At 39.1% G+C, this 19,074-nt stretch overlaps 2 protein-coding genes across 10 annotated transcripts in view; one reads left to right on the forward strand and one right to left on the reverse strand.

The window, feature by feature from the left end:
- Positions 1-16,798, forward strand: part of Dsn1 (DSN1 component of MIS12 kinetochore complex) — a 31,441-nt gene extending 14,643 nt beyond the window's left edge. For 8 of the 9 annotated variants that reach the window (XM_013150304.3, XM_013150309.3, XM_013150311.3 and 5 more), the window contains 5 exons: positions 1,410-1,469; positions 2,566-2,643; positions 6,925-7,072; positions 7,530-7,617; positions 8,578-8,865. In XM_013150304.3, the coding sequence (XP_013005758.1) occupies positions 1,410-1,469; positions 2,566-2,643; positions 6,925-7,072; positions 7,530-7,617; positions 8,578-8,681 (478 nt within the window). In that variant the 3' untranslated portion in view covers positions 8,682-8,865. Of the gene's footprint in view, positions 1-1,409; positions 1,470-2,565; positions 2,644-6,924; positions 7,073-7,529; positions 7,618-8,577; positions 8,866-16,606 lie in introns of those variants that run through there. The other variant, XM_013150302.3, reaches the window with a different exon arrangement.
- Positions 9,685-18,045, reverse strand: LOC134476007 (endogenous retrovirus group K member 19 Env polyprotein-like). The gene is made up of 3 exons (XM_063248402.1): positions 17,982-18,045; positions 15,508-15,625; positions 9,685-12,197 (listed from the first exon to the last, which is right to left on the reverse strand). Exon 3 carries the CDS (start codon positions 12,192-12,194, stop codon positions 11,166-11,168), a length of 1,029 nt encoding a protein of 342 aa, XP_063104472.1. The 5' UTR covers positions 12,195-12,197; positions 15,508-15,625; positions 17,982-18,045; the 3' UTR covers positions 9,685-11,165.
- Positions 18,046-19,074: the final 1,029 nt, after the last annotated feature.

Genomic DNA, 19,074 nt, shown 5'->3' on the forward strand with positions numbered 1-19,074 from the left:
AGGCATAGCGAGACCCTGTCTCAAAAAAAGGAAAAAAAAAAAGATCAGGAGGTGATCTCCGCCTGGAAAACAGTGCCATGCCCAGGCCACTGTCGTAGTGGAGACAGCCATACCCAAGCCCCTCTTCATGAGTGAGTGCCATGTGCAGACTGGGGGCGGGGCGAACCAGGAGCCTCGCCAGGAAGTGATCCCAGCTGGGAAGCCATATCATTTTCATTGTTTTGTTGGCTTGGGTTTTATTCTCTTCTGTTTTGTTTGATTATGTTAATCTGATGGCAGGAGCAGCTATTTGAAAGATAAGGCATATTATGGTAGCCATTTTGGATTTACTAGTGGCTTGTTTTGAAGTCCTTTATTGCATTCACTGTTTTGGCTTTATTGTTTCTAGTCTACTCTGTTCTGTTTGATTTTACTATGTCCAAAAGTATGTGTAGCTATTTTGAAGACAACAAAAGGCATTATGTGGGGGCTGGGGATTTAGCTCAGCGGCATAAGCGCCTGCCTTGCAAGCAGGCAGTCGTGAGTTTGATCCCTGGTACCGATAAAAAGGAAAAAGACCAAAAAAAAAAAAAAACAAAAAAAACAAAAGGCATTATGGTAACTATTGTTGGTATCATAAGGTTTTGAAGTCCTGTATCACTTCTACTGGTTTATTTCTTATTGGTTTTATTGTTTTGTTTTCCTTGGTTTTATCCTCTTTAAAATAAAATTTTAAAAAAAAGTCAAAGGTTAATTTGGCTTTGATGTGAATTGGAATTGATGAAAGAAATAGAATGATAACCATTTAGAGCTGGTAGTGTGGTGGTACATATCTGTAATCCCCACAGTTGGTAGGTTGAAGCAGGAGGATCACTGCAAATTCAAGACCAGCCTTAGCTACATAGTGAGTTCAAGACTAGCCTGAACTACACAATGTGATGCTATCTCCTAAAATATTTATAAGAATAAAAAATAATTTGCACATGGGGAGTGCATGCATTCAGGAGGCTGATATAGGAAGGTTGCTACAAGTTTGAGGCCAACTTGGGCTACAAAGTGAGTTCAAGATGAGCCTGAACTGCATAGTGAAACTCTGTCTCAAAAAAGACAGTAAAATAAAAACCACTTAGAAGTTACTGTGTAGTGAAAAAGTAAGAGCCCAAGAATATGTATTTGTTGGCTGGTCCGAAGGTAGTGAGTTATCTCAGTTGATTGTTCACAGTCAGTACAGATTGAACTCCTTGTTCTACTCTTTCCCCCCTTCTCACTACTGCACTTGACTAGTCTAAAAAGAAAAAAAAGAATATATATTGGTTGAAAGAAAAATATTGCCATGTTTTATTACCTATAAAATTATGTAGGGCATTATATTAAAAATAGATGTTTCTTGAAAGATTCTTATTAATCCCATAATCATATCTATATTCCAGAAAAGCATTAGATTTGAATCTGGAAGCATCAGTGGCTGAGATGAAGGAACATATAACAAAGTAAGTGAAAATGAGTGAGCTTTTGTAGGAAAATGTAAATTCATTCTCCATCTGGAGAAAATGATCCTGGGAAAAGTTAATAATAAACATAACATTCAGTGCTACTATATATGCACTGAAAATTAAGGTTCTGTGATAGCTAATTTTATAGGATAAAGTCCACGGAATAAGAATGTTAATTTGATTTTTTTTTTTTTTTTTTTTTTTAAGACAGGGTCTCAATATAGTTCGGGCTGGTCTTGAACTCACTTAGTAGCCAGAGATGGCCTCGAACTCATAATGATCCTCTTGCTTCAGCCTCTCAAGTTCTGGGATTACAAGCAAGTGTCATCACACCTAGCTTCATGAAATTGTGGGGGCTTTTTGGATTTTTTTTTTCTTTTTCTCTTTGAGACAAGGTCTCTGTTATGCAGTTCAGGCTGGCCTTGAGCTCATTTGTAGCCCGGGCAGGTCTCAGATTTGCAATGATCCTTCTACCTCAGCCTCCCAAGTGCTGGGATTACAGGAATACACCACCACACCCTGGCTAAGAAACCATGTTTTATTTGATTAGATTAATAGCCTCCAGCCAGGTTTGATGGCACAAGCCTATAATCCCAGCACTTGGGAGGTTCAGGCAGGAAGATCACCATGAGTTTAAGGCCAGTCTGAACTCTATACAGTGAAACCCTATCTCAAAAAAAATTAAAATAAATTAATGTCCTCTGGGTGTTAGGGATATAGCTCAGCGGCACCGTACCTGCCGGGCAAGCTCAAGTTCCTGAATTCCATTCCTGGTACCAACAACATCATCAACAACAACAACAACAAAAAAATCAGTAGCCTCTGCATCAGGCAAGATTTCTAATCCTTTAATGACTTCTACTCAAATTTTTATAATTGGATTCTGTGTCGAATGTACTTATTATCGCCCTAAATTGTTCAGAATGATCTGATCTGAAACTAACTGAAGCCTAGTGTAATCCCAGCACTTTGGAGGCTGAGGACAAAGGATCTCTGTGAGTTCAAAGCCAGCCTGGAATATTTGGCAAGACCCTGTCACAACCACCACTCTTACCCAAAAAAAGTTAATTTAATTTTTCCTTGGATTCTGTAGGTTTTCATTAGAAAGACAGACTTGGGATCATCTCTTGCTGCGCTACCAGAAGGAGGCACTATCAGAAGAGACATCCAGGTTAGATCTGTGAAGTGGAAATAAAAAGCTGCTCTCTCTTTTTTTTTTTGGTACTGGGGATTGAGCTCACGACCTTGAGCTTACTAGGCAAACACTTGAGCTGCTGAGCTAAATCTCTAGCCCCCAAAAAGCTCTCTTTTTAACCTTGTGGAATTTGATATGAGTTTATTTCAGTTCTCGTTAGCATAAACTGAATGATGAATCCTTACAATATAGTCAATTTATCAACACTGTGTGTATTAGTACTCTTGACTGGAAGTGAAGGCTAAATGAGAAGTAAGGGAGAGTAGCTGTGACTGTTTTCAGTGTTAGAACAGAATTACATCTGTTCTGTGTCCTTGGCTGTTGTTTCACATCCTCGGAGATAGGTACATTTCTGCCTTGCACTTGGCCATCTGGGGCTAGACCAAGAACTGTAATCAAGAGACTTGGGGAACCACAAGGGTCTTGCTATGCAGTTCAGGCTGATCTTAAAACTCACCACGTAGCCTACACTGATCTGAAAGTCATGACAATCCTAGTGCCTCCACTCCTGGCAGTACACGGCCCCTTTGAGTTGCAGGGATGAAACAGACCTCTGGCCATGGCCTCATGGATACATAGATAGAATAGACTTAGACTATTAGACCATACATACATAGAATAGACTTAGACTGGTAGAGGAAGGTATAAGTAAAAGAGGATTTTTTTTTTTTTTTTACTTCCCCACCCCACCATACTAGGGAATAAATGCAAGGTCTCATACATTCTAGGAAGGTGCTCTATCACTAAACTATATCCCAATCCCCTTTTATTTTTAATCAGTCTCACTAGGTTGCCTAGCCTGGCCTATAGTCTTTCTGCTTAGCCTCCCAAGTACCTGGAATTACAAGTGTGTACCACTATGATCATCTGAGAGTCGATCTTTGTCTTGATCTTGGAAGCAGAGGAAAAGTGGGAAGTAATAGATTCGGCTTAGTGAGCACCTGAGCTAGTAATCTTAAGCTCCTCCCTCACCAGCAGAACCTTAGCCAGAAACCCAGTTATAAAATGTTAACCAAAACCTTAATTGCAAAAGTAGTCTGGGGATGTAACTCAGTGGTAGAGAGTGCTTGTCTACCATGCACAAGGCTCTGAGTTCAATCCCCAGTACCACCACCAAAAAAAAAAAAAAGAGTGGCCTCACAGTAGAAGGGGGCTCTAAGTAATGTGACCTAAAAAACTTCCCCACTAAGATGGCAGTTTCAAGCTGAAAATAGTGGCTCACTCCTGTAATCCCAGCTACTCAGGAGGATATGGCAGGAATTGGAAGCTTGAGACCAGTCTGTACAATTTAGCAAAATCCTATTCAAAATAAATTTTTAAAATCCTGGGATGTAACTTGGTGTACAGTGCTTGTCTAGTATGCACAAAGGCCCAGATTCGGTCCCCTATACTGCATCTATACACACAAAATGATGGCACCTTGAGAATCAAAGCTTTGCAGCAAAGCTTATAGATTAAGCAAAAGCATCTTAGAGTTGACTGTTTAGATCCTGATTACCTACTCCTGAGTTTTGTGACCTTGAGCAAATCACTTAATCCATAAAGTATGAGGCTCCTTAGTTGAAAATAGGGATGATGGTAGTACTTAGCACATTGGGTCATTGTATTAATTGATGTTAAATGGACTGTGGCCAGCAGCTTTAGGCACCTAAAAAAGCTCAATAAATTGTAACAGTTACAAGAAGGTCATCATTTTTCATGAACTCTCCATCATACCAATTTTTTTAGGTAATTGAAGTAGATCAGCATTTACTTTGGTAAATGACCATAGATAGTGACTTGGCAAGCTTTGGCATCACTCTACCCCATACATCGTCTTTTTTGGTATGTGAACTGAGCTGTTAAGTAGAGTTAACTGGGTTGAAGTTTCCAACATTTCTCAGAGTGCAATGGTATAAAAACATTAATATTAGGTAGGTGCAGTGTCAGATGCCTGTAAAATCCGAGCACTCTGGGAGGCTAAGGAAGAGATTTATAAGATTGAACACAGCCTGGGCAATTGAGCAAGACCCTGTCTTAAAATAAAAAATATTAAAATGGGCTGGAGATGTAGTTCAGTGGAAAGACCATAGGTTCCATCCCTGGTACCACAAAAAATAATAATACTAAGCCATTATGCCAGAACCTCTTGTCAAGAGAGCCCATACCTGGGGCTGGGGGTAAAATTCAATAGTAGAGCACTTGCCTAGCATATGCAAAGCCCTAGATTGAATCCCCAGCACACCAAAGGGCCTTGGCTGACCATCGTAAGTGATATAAATTTTATGTCCTGATTTTAATTATTCTCCTCTGTTCCCTGACCACAACAGAAATTGGTACCAGAAGTGGGGTCATTGCTGTTCTGCTGCATGGCCACATGGCTTAGAGCCTTAAAAATTAATTTAAAACGTTTTTGAGAGACTGGCAAAAAAAAAAAAATAGCCCCTATATGTTATAGACCATATTAGAGACTCTGATCAGAGCCTTAAAAAAAATCAGAGTATTGATAAAAACGCTGCCAGTTAAGATAAAGCTCGAGAGTCCTCTGTTGAGAAGGACTACATCGGCTGCTAGAGTCCAGGTAGTATACTGTGCTTTAAGCTAAAAGTTGGTGTTCATTTTGTTTGTATTTAGAGATATTACCTGGTCTCCAAAAAATTTCAGTGCAGTCTACAGTTGAGATGGTAGCACAGTTACTTCTGAGAGATTTTGACTGTGTTAAAATTTAGAGTAGAGCCAAAAAAATAATTTAAAACGTTTGGCAAAAAAAAAAAAGGCTCTAGTAAAACTGTGGGTAACAAAGATAAAACAGAAGCATAGTTATTTAAAAAAACAAAACAATAAAAAAATAAAGTCTTTCATCTAAAGATAAAAATATATTTAAATTGTAGGAGATCCTTATTTTTTAGTCTTGCTATGCCATGTTAAAAGTTAATAAAAGGGGCTGGGGATTTAGCTCAGCGGCTTAAGCGCCTGCCTTGCAAGCAGGCGATCATGAGTTCGATCCCCAGTACCGATATGTAATTGTTGCATTAATGTAAATCTAAATAGACCAAGATTGTTAACTTTTACAAATCTGCCACTAAAGACTATACTTTAAAAAAAAAAATGTGTGTGGTTATTAAGTTGACCAGGGATAGATTGTTTTTGTTTTTGTTTTTTGTCTTTTTCCTTTTTTTGGTACCGGAGATCGAACTCACGACCGCCTGCTTGCAAGGCAGGTGCTTATGCTGCTGAGCTAAATCCCCAGCCAATGTGTTTTTGTTACTATAGGGATGGATTGTTATGAGTTAAAAACTGATGGTCAACTTAACACCAGCTTAATTAAATCAACAGCATGCTGCTGAGTGTAGATGTTCCACCTAAAAAAAAAGTTGCCAGCATAAATAGAAACATAAAGGCGGGGGGGGGGGCATTGTGAGTTTCTCAAAGCATTGCTATTTGAGCCCTTGGTTCTCCTAGAGGAACTCATTGTGACCAGCTTCCCTAGTTTGAGTTCAGCCATTGTCATTGGAGGAGCTCAGGACCTTGTGGTGAAAGTGACTGTGGTTCACTTTGGGGGAGCTCTGGTCCTTACACTGAGCATTGCTTCCTGGCTCTGGAGGGGGAGACGTGACATTTAATCTCCAGGACAAACTCATCATGCTGGCTTTCGGGCATGTACTCGGCTATTCTTATCATCAGAGGAGCTCAGGATCTCCCTGTCGCTGAGGATGGCTATGGTGCTTTTCAGGACAGCCCTGGTCCTTATTATGAGCATGACTTCTCAGCTCCAGTGTAAAACCCTCAACCTACCAGCACAGCTCCTTCACCCTGCTGGCATAGACTTTCTAGCTTCTACCACTTCTATTATCTTTGGGTCTTCCCATCACAGATCCGTAAAAGAGACTGGCGTGAGTCCTTCTTGTGAGCTCTAGACCTCCAGTTGAACTCATGGGAAGCACTGTCATGGGTTCTAGGTTTTCATCTAGACTCACGCAGGATATTGCTGTGTGATCCAGGCCCTTGGCTAAATATTCCGTGTCTTTAGTGTTGTAGATAGATTTCCTACACTTTCTTGTGTTAACTTTGGGTGACCGTCATAAATAATATTATAAATTCTGTGTCCTGATTCTAATTGTTCTCACAACCCTTGACTACAACAGCTGGCTCTACCTAGAGTAGGGTAGAAGGATATTGATTCAGCTTTATAGGAGGTTTTTTTCAGATAGTCTTTGCTATCTTTTTTACAAAATAATTATAAAATTCTTTGAAATCTCTGTTTTGTTTGGTTTTTAGAGGATCAAATGAAACCAAAATTACTGAAGTTAAACTGGAACCAGCATCATATCTTAGATCTTCCCAAAATGAAGTTCTTTACACAAAGCCCGACTATCAAAAAATATTACAAAACCAGAACAAAGTCTTTGATTATATGGAGTTGGTGGTAAGTCAGCTCAACGTTGTTTCCTTAAGCTGTCCAAGTTTGCTACCTTTTCATTTGTGTTGGTTTTCCATATCTGATAAAATACCTGAAATAACCAACTTACAAAAAGAAAACGTTTATATTGGCTCACAATTGTAGAAGTTTTTTTAGGCCTGTGAATGGACAATAAATACCCTCAGTCAGTTCCCTCCCACTAGAGCTTTCTGATGGCAGTACCCAAGCAGAACAGAGGATATGACTTGTCCCTGGGTCAGCCTCCTGGGACATGGAGCTAGGAGGGGGAAGTAAGGTGTGGCTCAGGGGGAGCCAATAGAATGTCTGCCATAAGCATTCCAGACTGAAAGGACAGCAGGTCCAGTGTTCCAGTCCACCATTGGGAAAGAGTCTGCATGAAGAATTTGGGGGAACTTCAGAGAAGTCATGGAACCCTGAAGCTTAAGGCTGTCTTTTTCTGCAGATAGATGAGCTGCAAGGATCAGTGAAGCAGCTGCACGCTTTTATGGATGAAAGTACCCAGGACCTCCAGAAGGTGTCAGTACAGCTTGGTAAGTTTCTCTTGAGACCAGAGTTTGGGCTGTTTCAGATCTGTTAGGCTTTGAGAAATATGTGGTCCCCAGGGTAAGACCTATAGGAGATGATCTGTTTTTCTCTCCACAATCAGGACTGTGTTGATGAGAAATTTCTAGACATAAATTCCAAAAGCACAGTTAAGAGTGAAAATTAAATCCCCATGAACTCTTTTGTTTTAGCAAATCCAAGACTTTAAAAATACACACTATATCAGATGATACAAACCTATAATCTAGCACTCAGGAGGCGAAGGCAAGAGAATCTATACAAGCTAAAAGGACAGTGCGGAGTACATAGCCAGATCAGTTTCCAAGGGAAAAAAAAACCCAGTTTCTTTGGTGTGTGTGTGTGTGTGTGTGTGTGTGTATGTGTCTTTTTGAGACAGGTTCTCACTGTGCAGTTCAGCCTGGCTTTGAGCCTGACTGACTCACTTTGTAGCCTGACTGGTCTTGAACTTGCAGTGCTCCTCCTGCTTCAGCCTCCTGAGTGTTGGGATTATAGGCATGTGGCATCCCACCCAGCTAAATCCACTGTTTTGTTTTGTTTTTTCTTTTTATCGTTACTGGGGATCAAACTCACGACCACCTGCTTGCAAGGCAGGTGCTTATATCGCTGAGCTAAATCCCCAGCCCCTAAATCCACTGTTTTTTGACCTCTTAAAAATTTTCTAGAACCCATAAAGTAACACTGACATAACTGTTTTGTAGCTTTTCCTCACCTCCTCCATCCCTAAATTACTTGCTATATGCACTTTTTTCTTACTGTATTGTATTGTAGTAGCTAGCTTTCCCATCAAGACTGCCACCTCCTGGAGGACAGAGACAATTTGTCATTGCATTGCCCTTCACCACCTGGCACGTTGCCCACACAGTATTTTCAATAAGTTTTATGTGAATTCAGTTGAAATTGATTTGTTTGGCTTCTTTCTTCTGCAGAGAAAAGAAGCATGCAGCAATTAGACACTTCGCCTGCTCGAAAACTGCTCAGACTTCAGTTACCAAACCCGTCTGCCCCTTACTACTCGGGATCTTGTCAGTGACCTTACTCAGCTTTTCCTCCACAAGGGTAAAATGGAGAAGCTTCTCTAGTAGTGGCTCCTGCATGGCGGTCTGAGCTGGGGGAGTTCTGTCCTTTGCTTTTAAGGCTAGTTGCCTGGCCGTAGAGCACTTCATTTTTTTTTTTTTTATGATAGAATTTATGCATATAAAAGAACTGCCAAGACACTTTCCTGGAATGTGTGAAATGACTGAAATTTGCTTGTGAAATCAGTCGCTTTCAGGATTAGTGGCCCATTCTTTTTAAATGCCCTTCCTGGTCAAGTTTCTTATCTTGGGAGGATATTTTTCAGGTTTTGAAATAACCCAAAGTCACTCAGGACAAGTTTAATGAAACATGACTGGGTTCTGGTCAAATGGAAATTACTCTTATATTCTAGTCTAATTCTGAAGGTGATCTTAGGTAGAAGAACGCTGAGTATTGTTAGCATCATCAGAATACTTTTATCACTTCAAAGAATGCTCAGTTTAAAAAGACTCATGTCTGTGTCTTTAAGTGTATAGTGTACTTTAGGTTTTGAATTTTGAGCTGACATTCTCAATTCTGAATTCATGGCACAGAGCGGCTAAGTACTACTTTTTGAAGTGGATTTATAATCAGTATAGGAATCCAAGCAGCCAAATTGACAAATTTTGGGATTTTATTAGCTGAGCTCAGTGACCACTCGTAAAGACCCCTGTTTCAGAGTCAGATCAAGTGGCCCCGAACTGGAGGGTTACAAGAGTATTTAGAGCAGAAAACTGAAAAGCAAGACATCCTGTTGGAAACAATTTAGCTAGAATCTTACATTAATTTTGGGTGACACCAGTATCCTGCTTCTTTGTTGTGCAGGTTAATTTTTTGTTTTGTTTTGTTTTTTGTCTTTTTTTGAGATGGGGTCTGTCGTGAGTGTCTAGAGCACTTTGAACTTTGGGCAAGGTAAACACGCACGCCTTGTCGGGACACGGGGGGTACAGCGCTTGGAAAAGAAAGACAGGAGAGACACCTTTGCTGTCTGCACCGCGTTACACTGCACTGCACTGCACTGTACGCACAATCTTTATTTTAGGATTCATATATAGTAAACCCGATCAATTCACAGAGCCCAGATAATTAAGTAGTGAAAAGGCATTCTTTGTGGCAAGCTACAACGTGACAGACTACAATGTTTATTCTAAAACTATCTAAGTGAAGTAAATAATCACAACCAGTTCTCACAACTTCTCTAGCCCAGGAAGAAATTGATTAGCTCAAGAATGTTGTTAATTTGTCTGCTGTTAGTGTCACAAAGGGTGGCCAGCCACTTCCTCAAGACTTCTGCAAAACAAAGCCAGCTCACAGTATGGATTCCAGAGGGTGAGGGCTCACTGAGAACGGGCATTCCCGTTCTACCTCCTTCTCGCATACCAGGGCGGCTATTGTAAATTGCAGGTTAGAGGGGGTTGGGCCTACAAAGTGACACCTTATCCCCCACACTTCCTTCCTTTTTATTTTTTAACAACAATTTCCATAAGATCAGGTTATTAATAGCATTTCGTCTTATGCAGTAAAAATACACAAGAACTATGGCAATGAGAACTATAATTAAACTAAGTCCCATGCCACTAAAAGTGTGGGTAATGCTCTGCCAGATTCCTTTGGAATCTAATCCTTTCAAAGATTGAGCAAGCAATTGCGCGAATTGTGCTAGAGATTCATCATCATTTTGCTTTGCAAAATCCTTGTCAATTTGATTATGCAAAGATTCTATTTCCTCCTGGGCAGAGGTGTTTCCATTTAAATACATTCTAATCATTTCCCATTCATGTTCTGTCTGATTATAAGGTCGTTGGGTTATACAGAAAGTAGTTGAATTCCAATCACATTTTAAAAACACTTGATGCTGAAGAGCCAATATTTTTCTACCCATCCATTCAACTGTTTGTTTAAGGAGGTCTATTTGTTGTTGTAGTCTGGCGTTTATCTGCCACTGAGTTAACCAAAGTTCATGAGAATTCTCATGCCATAATTCGACAACATGTTTTTCTTGTAAAGAGGTTTGTAAAGCTACTCCTGAGACTGCTGCTAGAGAGGCTACAGTTATCAGACTTAACAGTACAGCAACCACTATTCTAATAAATCTTTTTGTACGTTTTAACAGATGTTTAAAAAATTTAGTAGTAACACAAATTACCGGGTCTTGAGACCAAGGTCGAGTTAAATTTACAGGCAACCAAATATGAGTTTTTTGTTGTAACAGCATAACTGTATAAGGCTTAGTGAAATTTAGTGTGTTATTTAAGCATGTAAACAATTGACAATTTAAACAAGTACAAGAAAAATGTGTAAAATTAAAAGTTCCCACTAAAAAGACATAAGGCAGAGGTGCACAAACAGTAATATTATACATTTTAAACCTAGTAAAATTATAAGTAGTAGATACAGATCGACTAGTCCCTGAATATGAAACATTGTACAAGGTTACAGGTTGCATAGCGGCTGGGATCTTTCAAATATGATTTTGAAGGTGATGAGGGTATTCTTCGGCTGCAACAGCAGGGTTAGCGATTCCACCATCTCCCCACCACAAGAGAGCCGTCTTTTGTTGAAATATAGGAGCTCCGTCAGTTATTTTCTTTGGATCTGGAAGACTATACACAACAGAGAGATTATATCTTGTCTCATTCCATTCAGCACATCCATTAACGAATTTTCCAAATGGTCCCCAAATAATATACCCATCAATATTTTTAGCAAATTTTCCCATACATAGTTGCCAAATTATGGGATTATAAGAAATATTTTTATAAGTAAATTCAGGGCATACAGGAAATGTATTTGTATCAGGTGCTGTTAAATTTTTCCAGGTAACATTAAAGGTTTGAGCAGCCAAGGCTTGAAGCCTTGTCCTTTTGTTGCCTGCTTTTATTCCATGTTGAATCCAATACTGCCATCCCAGAGGGATGCAAGGCGGTTCCCCAATGCAAATAGGCCTTTGATTACCATAATAAGTAAAATTGAATAGTGTCCCATCATCTTGATTGTGGGGGGTTAAATCAGCCCACGGTGCTGACAAAATTTCTCTAGGTGTGGTATAAAGTAAAATATCACTAGTTCCCCATTTTACAGGTTCTAATAAAGGGGGGTTTGGAATATATGCCCAGTACGAATGCGGAGGTACCTCAGTCCCCGATGCAACGGTGAGCAAGGCACATAAAGCTAAAAACAAGTTTTCAGGGTTTAAAGGCTTTCCTGCTTGAAGGACAAGCCGTTGCCCTTCTATGGTCAATTTCTTTAATTGTCCCCATGTAGGGAGGGGATTTAAATTTGGTCGCTGTGAGCGGCGGGATTTTCTTAGCTGTAATCTGGCCATGGCTGCGATAGGAACAAACTCAGCATCCTCAGCTTCTAGCTGGTTTCGCGCTCGCTTCTGAAGGCACGGTTCCGGTTCCTTGGGGAGTTGTCTCCGGGGCTGGTGAACAGGATCTGGAGACGCGGGTCCTGATCCATCGTCCAGGGACCCACTGCTGAATTCCATTTTCTGTGGAGATATAACCAAAACCTTTCCCCCTATAGAGCAATGTGCCCCTCTCCCATTCAGCCTCTGGAGCTGTTTTAGTCCAAATAGGTTCATTAATCACAAAAGGCTGTTGTTGCTGTTCAAAATGTTTTTCAGCTCTTGTTAATATTTCACCTTGTGGTAAATTGAGAAAATTTAAAATAAACAATGCTTGATGCAGTAATGTTTTTGGACTGTTTTGCAATTTAAACAGTATTGGTATCTGAATATCCTCCTGACTCCTCCTTTTTAATTTTTTAATTTGTAATTTAAGAGTGCCATGTGTTTTTTTAACAATAGCTTGACCCTGGGGGTTATATTTAATCCCTGTAATATGAATAATATTATGGAGATCACAAAATTGTTTAAATGTTTTGCTAGTATAAGCAGGTCTATTATCTGTTTTGATTTTAGAAGGAATTTCCATAACTGTAAAAGTCTCTAATAAATGTACAATAACATTTTTAGTGGATTTTCCCTGTTGAGCAGTAGCCCATAGAAATGAAGAATAGGTATCAATAACTATATGTACATAAGAAAGCCGACCAAAAGAAGGTACATGTGTAATATCTATTTGTCATAATTTATTAGGTTGAGTTCCTCGAGGGTTGACACCTGCGGGAATAATTTTTAAATGTAATGGTCTACAAATAGGGCAGGCTTTTACAATTTGTTTAGCTTTTGTAAAAGGTATCTTATATTTAAGATGCAAATGTCCTGCATTTGCATGATTAAATTGATGTTTTTTAACGGGTGTGGTGAACATAACTAAGGAATCTACTGCATTGTTACCTGATATTAATGGTCCGGGTAACTGAGAATGAGAACGTAAATGAGTAATAAAATAAGAATGATTTTTTTTTTGAACATGTATTTGTAAATTTTGAAATAAAGACAATAAAGCAGGCTTATTAGAATATAACACAGCTGAATAGATATTTGTCACTACTCCAACAGAATAGGCCGAATCGGCTATAATATTAATAGGTTGGTTATGAAAATCTAAAAACACTTGTAATATAGCAAAAAGTTTATTTTGTTGTACAGAGTTAAAATTTGTCTGACGTACCCAGTAAGATTTTTGAGTCTAATATGTAGCTTTATTTTTAGATCTATCTGTAAATATAGTCAAAGCTTGTGGAATTGGCTGTACAGCTAATAAGGTATTAACCACAAATTGTTGACGTCTAAAAAAATCTCATAATTTACTTTTAGGAAAATGATATGAAAAAGTTTTTATGAAATCTGCTAAAGCAATTTGTAAGGTTTTAGTAATTGACAACAAATATTTCCATTGTTTCTTAGTTAAAGGGATAACTATATTGTTTATATCTTTTCTTATCAAAGTTATAGAACGAGCTCTATTATTTATAATTAAAGCTGTAACCATGTCAATATAAGGCATAACATTTTTAGATTGTTTAGTTTTAGTGAATACCCATTTTATTGGCATAGCATTTTGACCTAAAACTGCAGAGGGATATTGAAAAGTATTAATAATATATAAAGTTAGAGGCAATTTAGGATCAATCCTAATTAAAAATGTATCCTTAATTTGTTGTTTTACAAACTGTAATTTTTGCTCTGTTTTTGCTGTTAAAGAACGAGGGCTGGATGGATCTGAAGAGCCCTGTAGAGTAGCAAACAAATGCTGTAATGTATGGGTAGGAATACCTAGTGTGGGACGAAGCCAATTAATATCCCCTAATAATTTTTGAAAATCATTTAAAGTGGATAACTTATCTCTCCTAATAGACATTTTTTGTGGAATCACCTTTTATCTAGTAAGAATATATCCCAAATAATGACTAACTTTTTTTTTTTGAATTTTATCCTGTGCTATTACCAATTAAAACATTTTAAAGACTGTTTTTTTTTAGAATGCCAATTAGTCCACGTGGTTGTCATGGTCTCAGCAAACAGTTGTATTTTTTTAGATTCTGAATTTAAATCTTTACATTGTTTTATAAAATTGTCAATCGTTCCAGTATCTTTTATTGGAATTAAAGCCCTTTTGTATTTATTATTAGCATTTTTAAAAGCTAACATTTTTAAGAGATGCTCTTGTAAGTCTTGTCTCACTACTGTTTTTTTTATAACATTTTGAAGTCTTGCAACGAACTCAACATATGGTTTATTGGCTCTTTCCAGAACTTTAGCCCAAGATCTATATTTTGATCCTTTAGGCCGTATTTTATCCCAAGCTTTTAAAGCAATATCTTTTAATTGAGCATGAATCTCTCTTGGAGTTCCTGTCTGATGCTCAACAGTATCAAAGAAACCTGTACCAGAGAGCATGGGATAAGAAAGGAGTCTAATATTCGGATCTCGATCGTCAGCATTTTGTCTTGCCTTTTTCGCACAACCTTCTATAAACCACATGTGCCACTGTAAATATTCTGGCTCCTTTAAAAGAATTTTGGCCAAGGCCTTCTAATCATAAGGAGCAAGATTACCATAGTGATCTGCTACCGATGTTATTAATTTTTTAGTGTAATGAGCCTGAGGGCCATAAAGGGTTACAGCCTTTTTTAATTTTGTTAAATCATCTATATTAAATGCTTCCCATCTAGGGGGAACTGCCTCTCCATCTATTGGCTGAGGCCTGATTACAGGGAAAGCAAAGGCAGGCTTTTCCTCATCAGAATCCCCTAATTTTGGTAAATCAGCCAAAGCTAGCTTGGCTTTACTCCAATTAGGGTTAGATGGAGGAGGTGCAGAGGGAACTACAGGCGGGTTCTGCTTAACGGAGAGTTGTTTCACCTCTTGTGTTAAATGTTGTATAGCCTGTAAAATTGGGCGATTGTCATAATTTGATATTGTTGCGGCAGCTAAAGCTGAGTCGGCTGTAGCGGATTTTACTTTTGGTTTGGACGCCTTTTTACTACTTAAAGCGATAGCGTCATTTTGAACTACATTTTGTTCCTCCTCTGTGAGGGGCAATTTCTGAATAACTGGCTTAATTTCTAGTTGAAGATTTTTTACAATATGTTCATCTTTCATAGCTTTTAATAAAGAGTACACAACCGACCAAATAGCCCAAAAACGTAAAGGAATCTTTTTCTCCTGTTGCATAGCCCTTTTTATACTAACCCTTGCCTTTTTCCATACTTCTATATCTAAAGTTCCTTCATCTGGAAACCAAGGATTATATTCTTTAATTGTATCAATACACATATCCAAGTCAGCTGACCTGAGCGATATGCCATATATAGATAATAAATGTTTAAGAATTTTTAAGAAAGGAGAGGAAGCAGATTGTCCCATTTCCCCGTAATAAAATTATACTTACCTTCCTAAGCGACCTTTGGAGCCCCACGTTGGGCGCCACTTGTCGTGAGTGTCTAGAGCACTCTGAACTCCGGGCAAGGTAAACACGCACGCCTTGTCGGGACACGGGGGGTACAGCGCTTGGAAAAGAAAGACAGGAGAGACACCTTTGCTGTCTGCACCGCGTTACACTGCACTGCACTGCACTGTACGCACAATCTTTATTTTAGGATTCATATATAGTAAACCCGATCAATTCACAGAGCCCAGATAATTAAGTAGTGAAAAGGCATTCTTTGTGGCAAGCTACAACGTGACAGACTACAATGTTTATTCTAAAACTATCTAAGTGAAGTAAATAATCACAACCAGTTCTCACAACTTCTCTAGCCCAGGAAGAAATTTATTAGCTCAAGAATGTTGTTAATTTGTCTGCTGTTAGTGTCACAAAGGGTGGCCAGCCACTTCCTCAAGACTTCTGCAAAACAAAGCCAGCTCACAGTATGGATTCCAGAGGGTGAGGGCTCACTGAGAACGGGCATTCCCGTTCTACCTCCTTCTCGCATACCAGGGCGGCTATTGTAAATTGCAGGTTAGAGGGGGTTGGGCCTACAAAGTGACACCTTATCCCCCACAGGGGTCTTGCTATGCTCAAGACCAGTTCAGGCTGGTCTTGAGCTTACTTTGTAGCCCAGGCTGGTCTTGAATTTGCAAAGATCCTCCCACCTCAGCCTCCTGAGTGCTGGGATTACAGGCGTGAGCCACCACACCCGGCTCTTGTGGATGCAGCTCATTCTGCTTTTCTCATGGGATTTGTACTCTGAGTAATTTTTCACTCTCCTAGGTCAAATACAGGGCACAAGATGGCATCAGTTATGCCAAGCTGCAACACTTTTATTTAATTTTTGTGTGTATTTCTGTGGTGTTGGGGAATGAACTCCAGGGCTTTGCACATGCTATTAAATGCTCTGTTACTGAGCTATTACCCCCAGGCCTCTGATTGTTTCTTATTGTTAATGGTCTGCATTATACAATTGCATATAATTAAGGTTTTCCCTGTTTTTGTGTTTTGAGTGTATACAGTTTTTTTTTTTTTTTTTTTCTTTTTTTCTTTTTTGCAGTGCTGGGAATTGAACACAGAGACCTCATGCATGCTAACAGTTCACCCTACCACTGAGCTATGCCCTTAGCTCCTAACAAAATTTAAAGGCAAGGAGGGTTTAGAAAATAAACTTCTATGCTGCAATAAATAGTAATGTAAAGCTAAGCCTCACCACCTATTCCCAATAAAACACTAACTACTGTTTTGTTAATGCTTTCTATAGTCTTTTCCTACTAATGGGACAGAGCTCATTTCATTTCATTTCCTGTTTGCCCTGAGAATATGCAGGCTGCATTTACCCCAAGATAATTAATGAGTCATATTCCTAATCATACCTCCGAGGTTTGCTATGAACTATCTCACTTTTATTATTTTTGTATTACTCTAGTGTATCACTAGCTTTTGGAAGCAGAATACATGCTATTTATAACATTCTGTTATGATATTTTACATTATAGATCTCTAAGGTAGAATTATTCTAGGCAGTCAGACAGGACTGGGCCCTTGAGAGAGTTAATATGAAAGGTAAAAACACATTACAGCTGTGGTCAGAATTACATCTGTTGGAGGTCAAGCCTCAAGGTAAAGACAGATTGGCCAGGTCTAGTGCCTCCCTAAGGGATAAGATAATTGTTAATGCCTGGTCCAATAAAGTCCAGATAGACATCAGTCACCTCAGTGGGTGACCAAGACCCCTAGACATATCCCTTCCTGAAAAGTTCTTTGTTCTTGCCATGTACAGTTGCTACATGACTTCGTTCTTCATTGGATTAATGTTTCATAAGAGGCTATACTTAGTGATTGGCCATAGTTTTGTCCCCTGTTGTACCCACCTTGTGATTTTGCTTTCTAAAACTTCCTCTGTGAAATGGGTTCATTGGCAGCCCACTCAGGATCCCTCCTGTCTCATAAATATTTCCTACTTTATTCCTTAGAATTCATTCTTTGATACTGGGGAACATGAACTCAGTGTATCTGACAGCTAGCAGATCAGCAGTTATATTTCCCTTATAATATTTGGAGTTCTGATACTCCCGTATCATTTACCTTCACAAAATGGAGTAATTCTCAGTCACTGAAAATGTCAGGTCCTAGAAAACTGCATTCCTCAAAGAGCATGTTTATGTAAAAGTAAATGAACTGGGGCAGTGAGCTGTACTTTTTCTAAGTGAGAAATAGGTTAAGCCAGTGAAAATGTTACTTAACCTTGGCTCAAGCACCTGTTGGTGAGAGATGGTACCTCCTTACACTACATTTTATCCATTCAGATCTTGAGTCCCTACTGTCTGCCAGGCACAGTTCTGGTAACTGAGGAGAGAGCCATGAGCAAAGGCACAGCATCTCCCTAGTGATGCTTACAGTCTACCTAGGATATACGGAGCATAGTGACACACCTGATTTGGGAAGGATGAAGAAACTGAACAAGTATTTCACGCAGAAACGGCACTTTCAGCGACTTGAGAATGGAGCTCCTGGGGTACTGAAATATGAAGAAAGCAGGAATGCTAAGCACCACTGAAGAGTGGCCTGAAGCAAGGAAACTGAAAATAACTACAACACTTAAGACAGTAAACCAGGCATCATGGTGCATGCCTGTAATCCAGCACATGGGAGGCTGAGACAGAAAGACTGGGTTTTTTGGTTGGTTGGTTGGTTGGTTGGTTGGTTGGGTTTTTTTGTTTGTTTGGTTTGGTTTTGGTGTTTTGAGACAGGGTCTTATGCAGTTCAGGCTGAATTTGAATGCACTATATAGCTGAGGCTGGGCTCAACTGCACAGAAATCCTCCTGCCTCAGCCTCCCAAGTGCTGAGATTTCAGGTGTGTACCCCCCATGCTCAACTAGATAGGAGGATTGTTGAATTTCAGGCCACCCTGGGCTACTTAGTGAGACCCTGTCCAAAAAAAAAAAATGATTAGAACTTTATTGATTTTTTTTTTTTTTTTTGTGGTACTGTGGATCAAATGCTAGGCTTAGCACGTATTAGGCAAGCTGAGTGTTCTGCCACTGAGCCATACCTTCAGCCAGGGGACTTTATTTTGAAAAGGTCTCTATAGTTGTTGTGCAGGTAATAGAAACAAGCAAGGTGTAAATATGAGAGACTGTTAGGTTCCTACAGTAGTAGAGGTGAGACTAAGGTGCTAGGTGTTGACAGTGGATGAGGGGGTACAACTACCTGTTACTCATGGTGTCCAGAACATAGGTATAGGACCTATTTGTTAAAAACTCAACTCCCCTACTTCCCAATTGCAAGTGAGAAAGTTACTTAACCTTTTTATCTGTGAAGTTGAACGATAAAATTTATAATACAGAGGCTTTATGAGGATTCTATTAAACAATACAAGTTTAGAACAGTAGTACCAATTTGTTAATGATAAAAGCTTGAACAAACAGTTGATGAAATGAGAAAGCTAGTTTAATTTGGAATATGAAATGGAAAATTCACCTAGACTCCGATATACAGGTACAGAGCTGGGTAGAAAAAATTAA

The sequence above is a fragment of the Cavia porcellus genome, unplaced genomic scaffold (genome assembly GCF_034190915.1).
Source record: "Cavia porcellus strain 051 isolate PalLab524CR breed Dunkin Hartley unplaced genomic scaffold, mCavPor4.1 scaffold_5, whole genome shotgun sequence".
Classification (NCBI taxonomy): domain Eukaryota; kingdom Metazoa; phylum Chordata; class Mammalia; order Rodentia; family Caviidae; genus Cavia; species Cavia porcellus.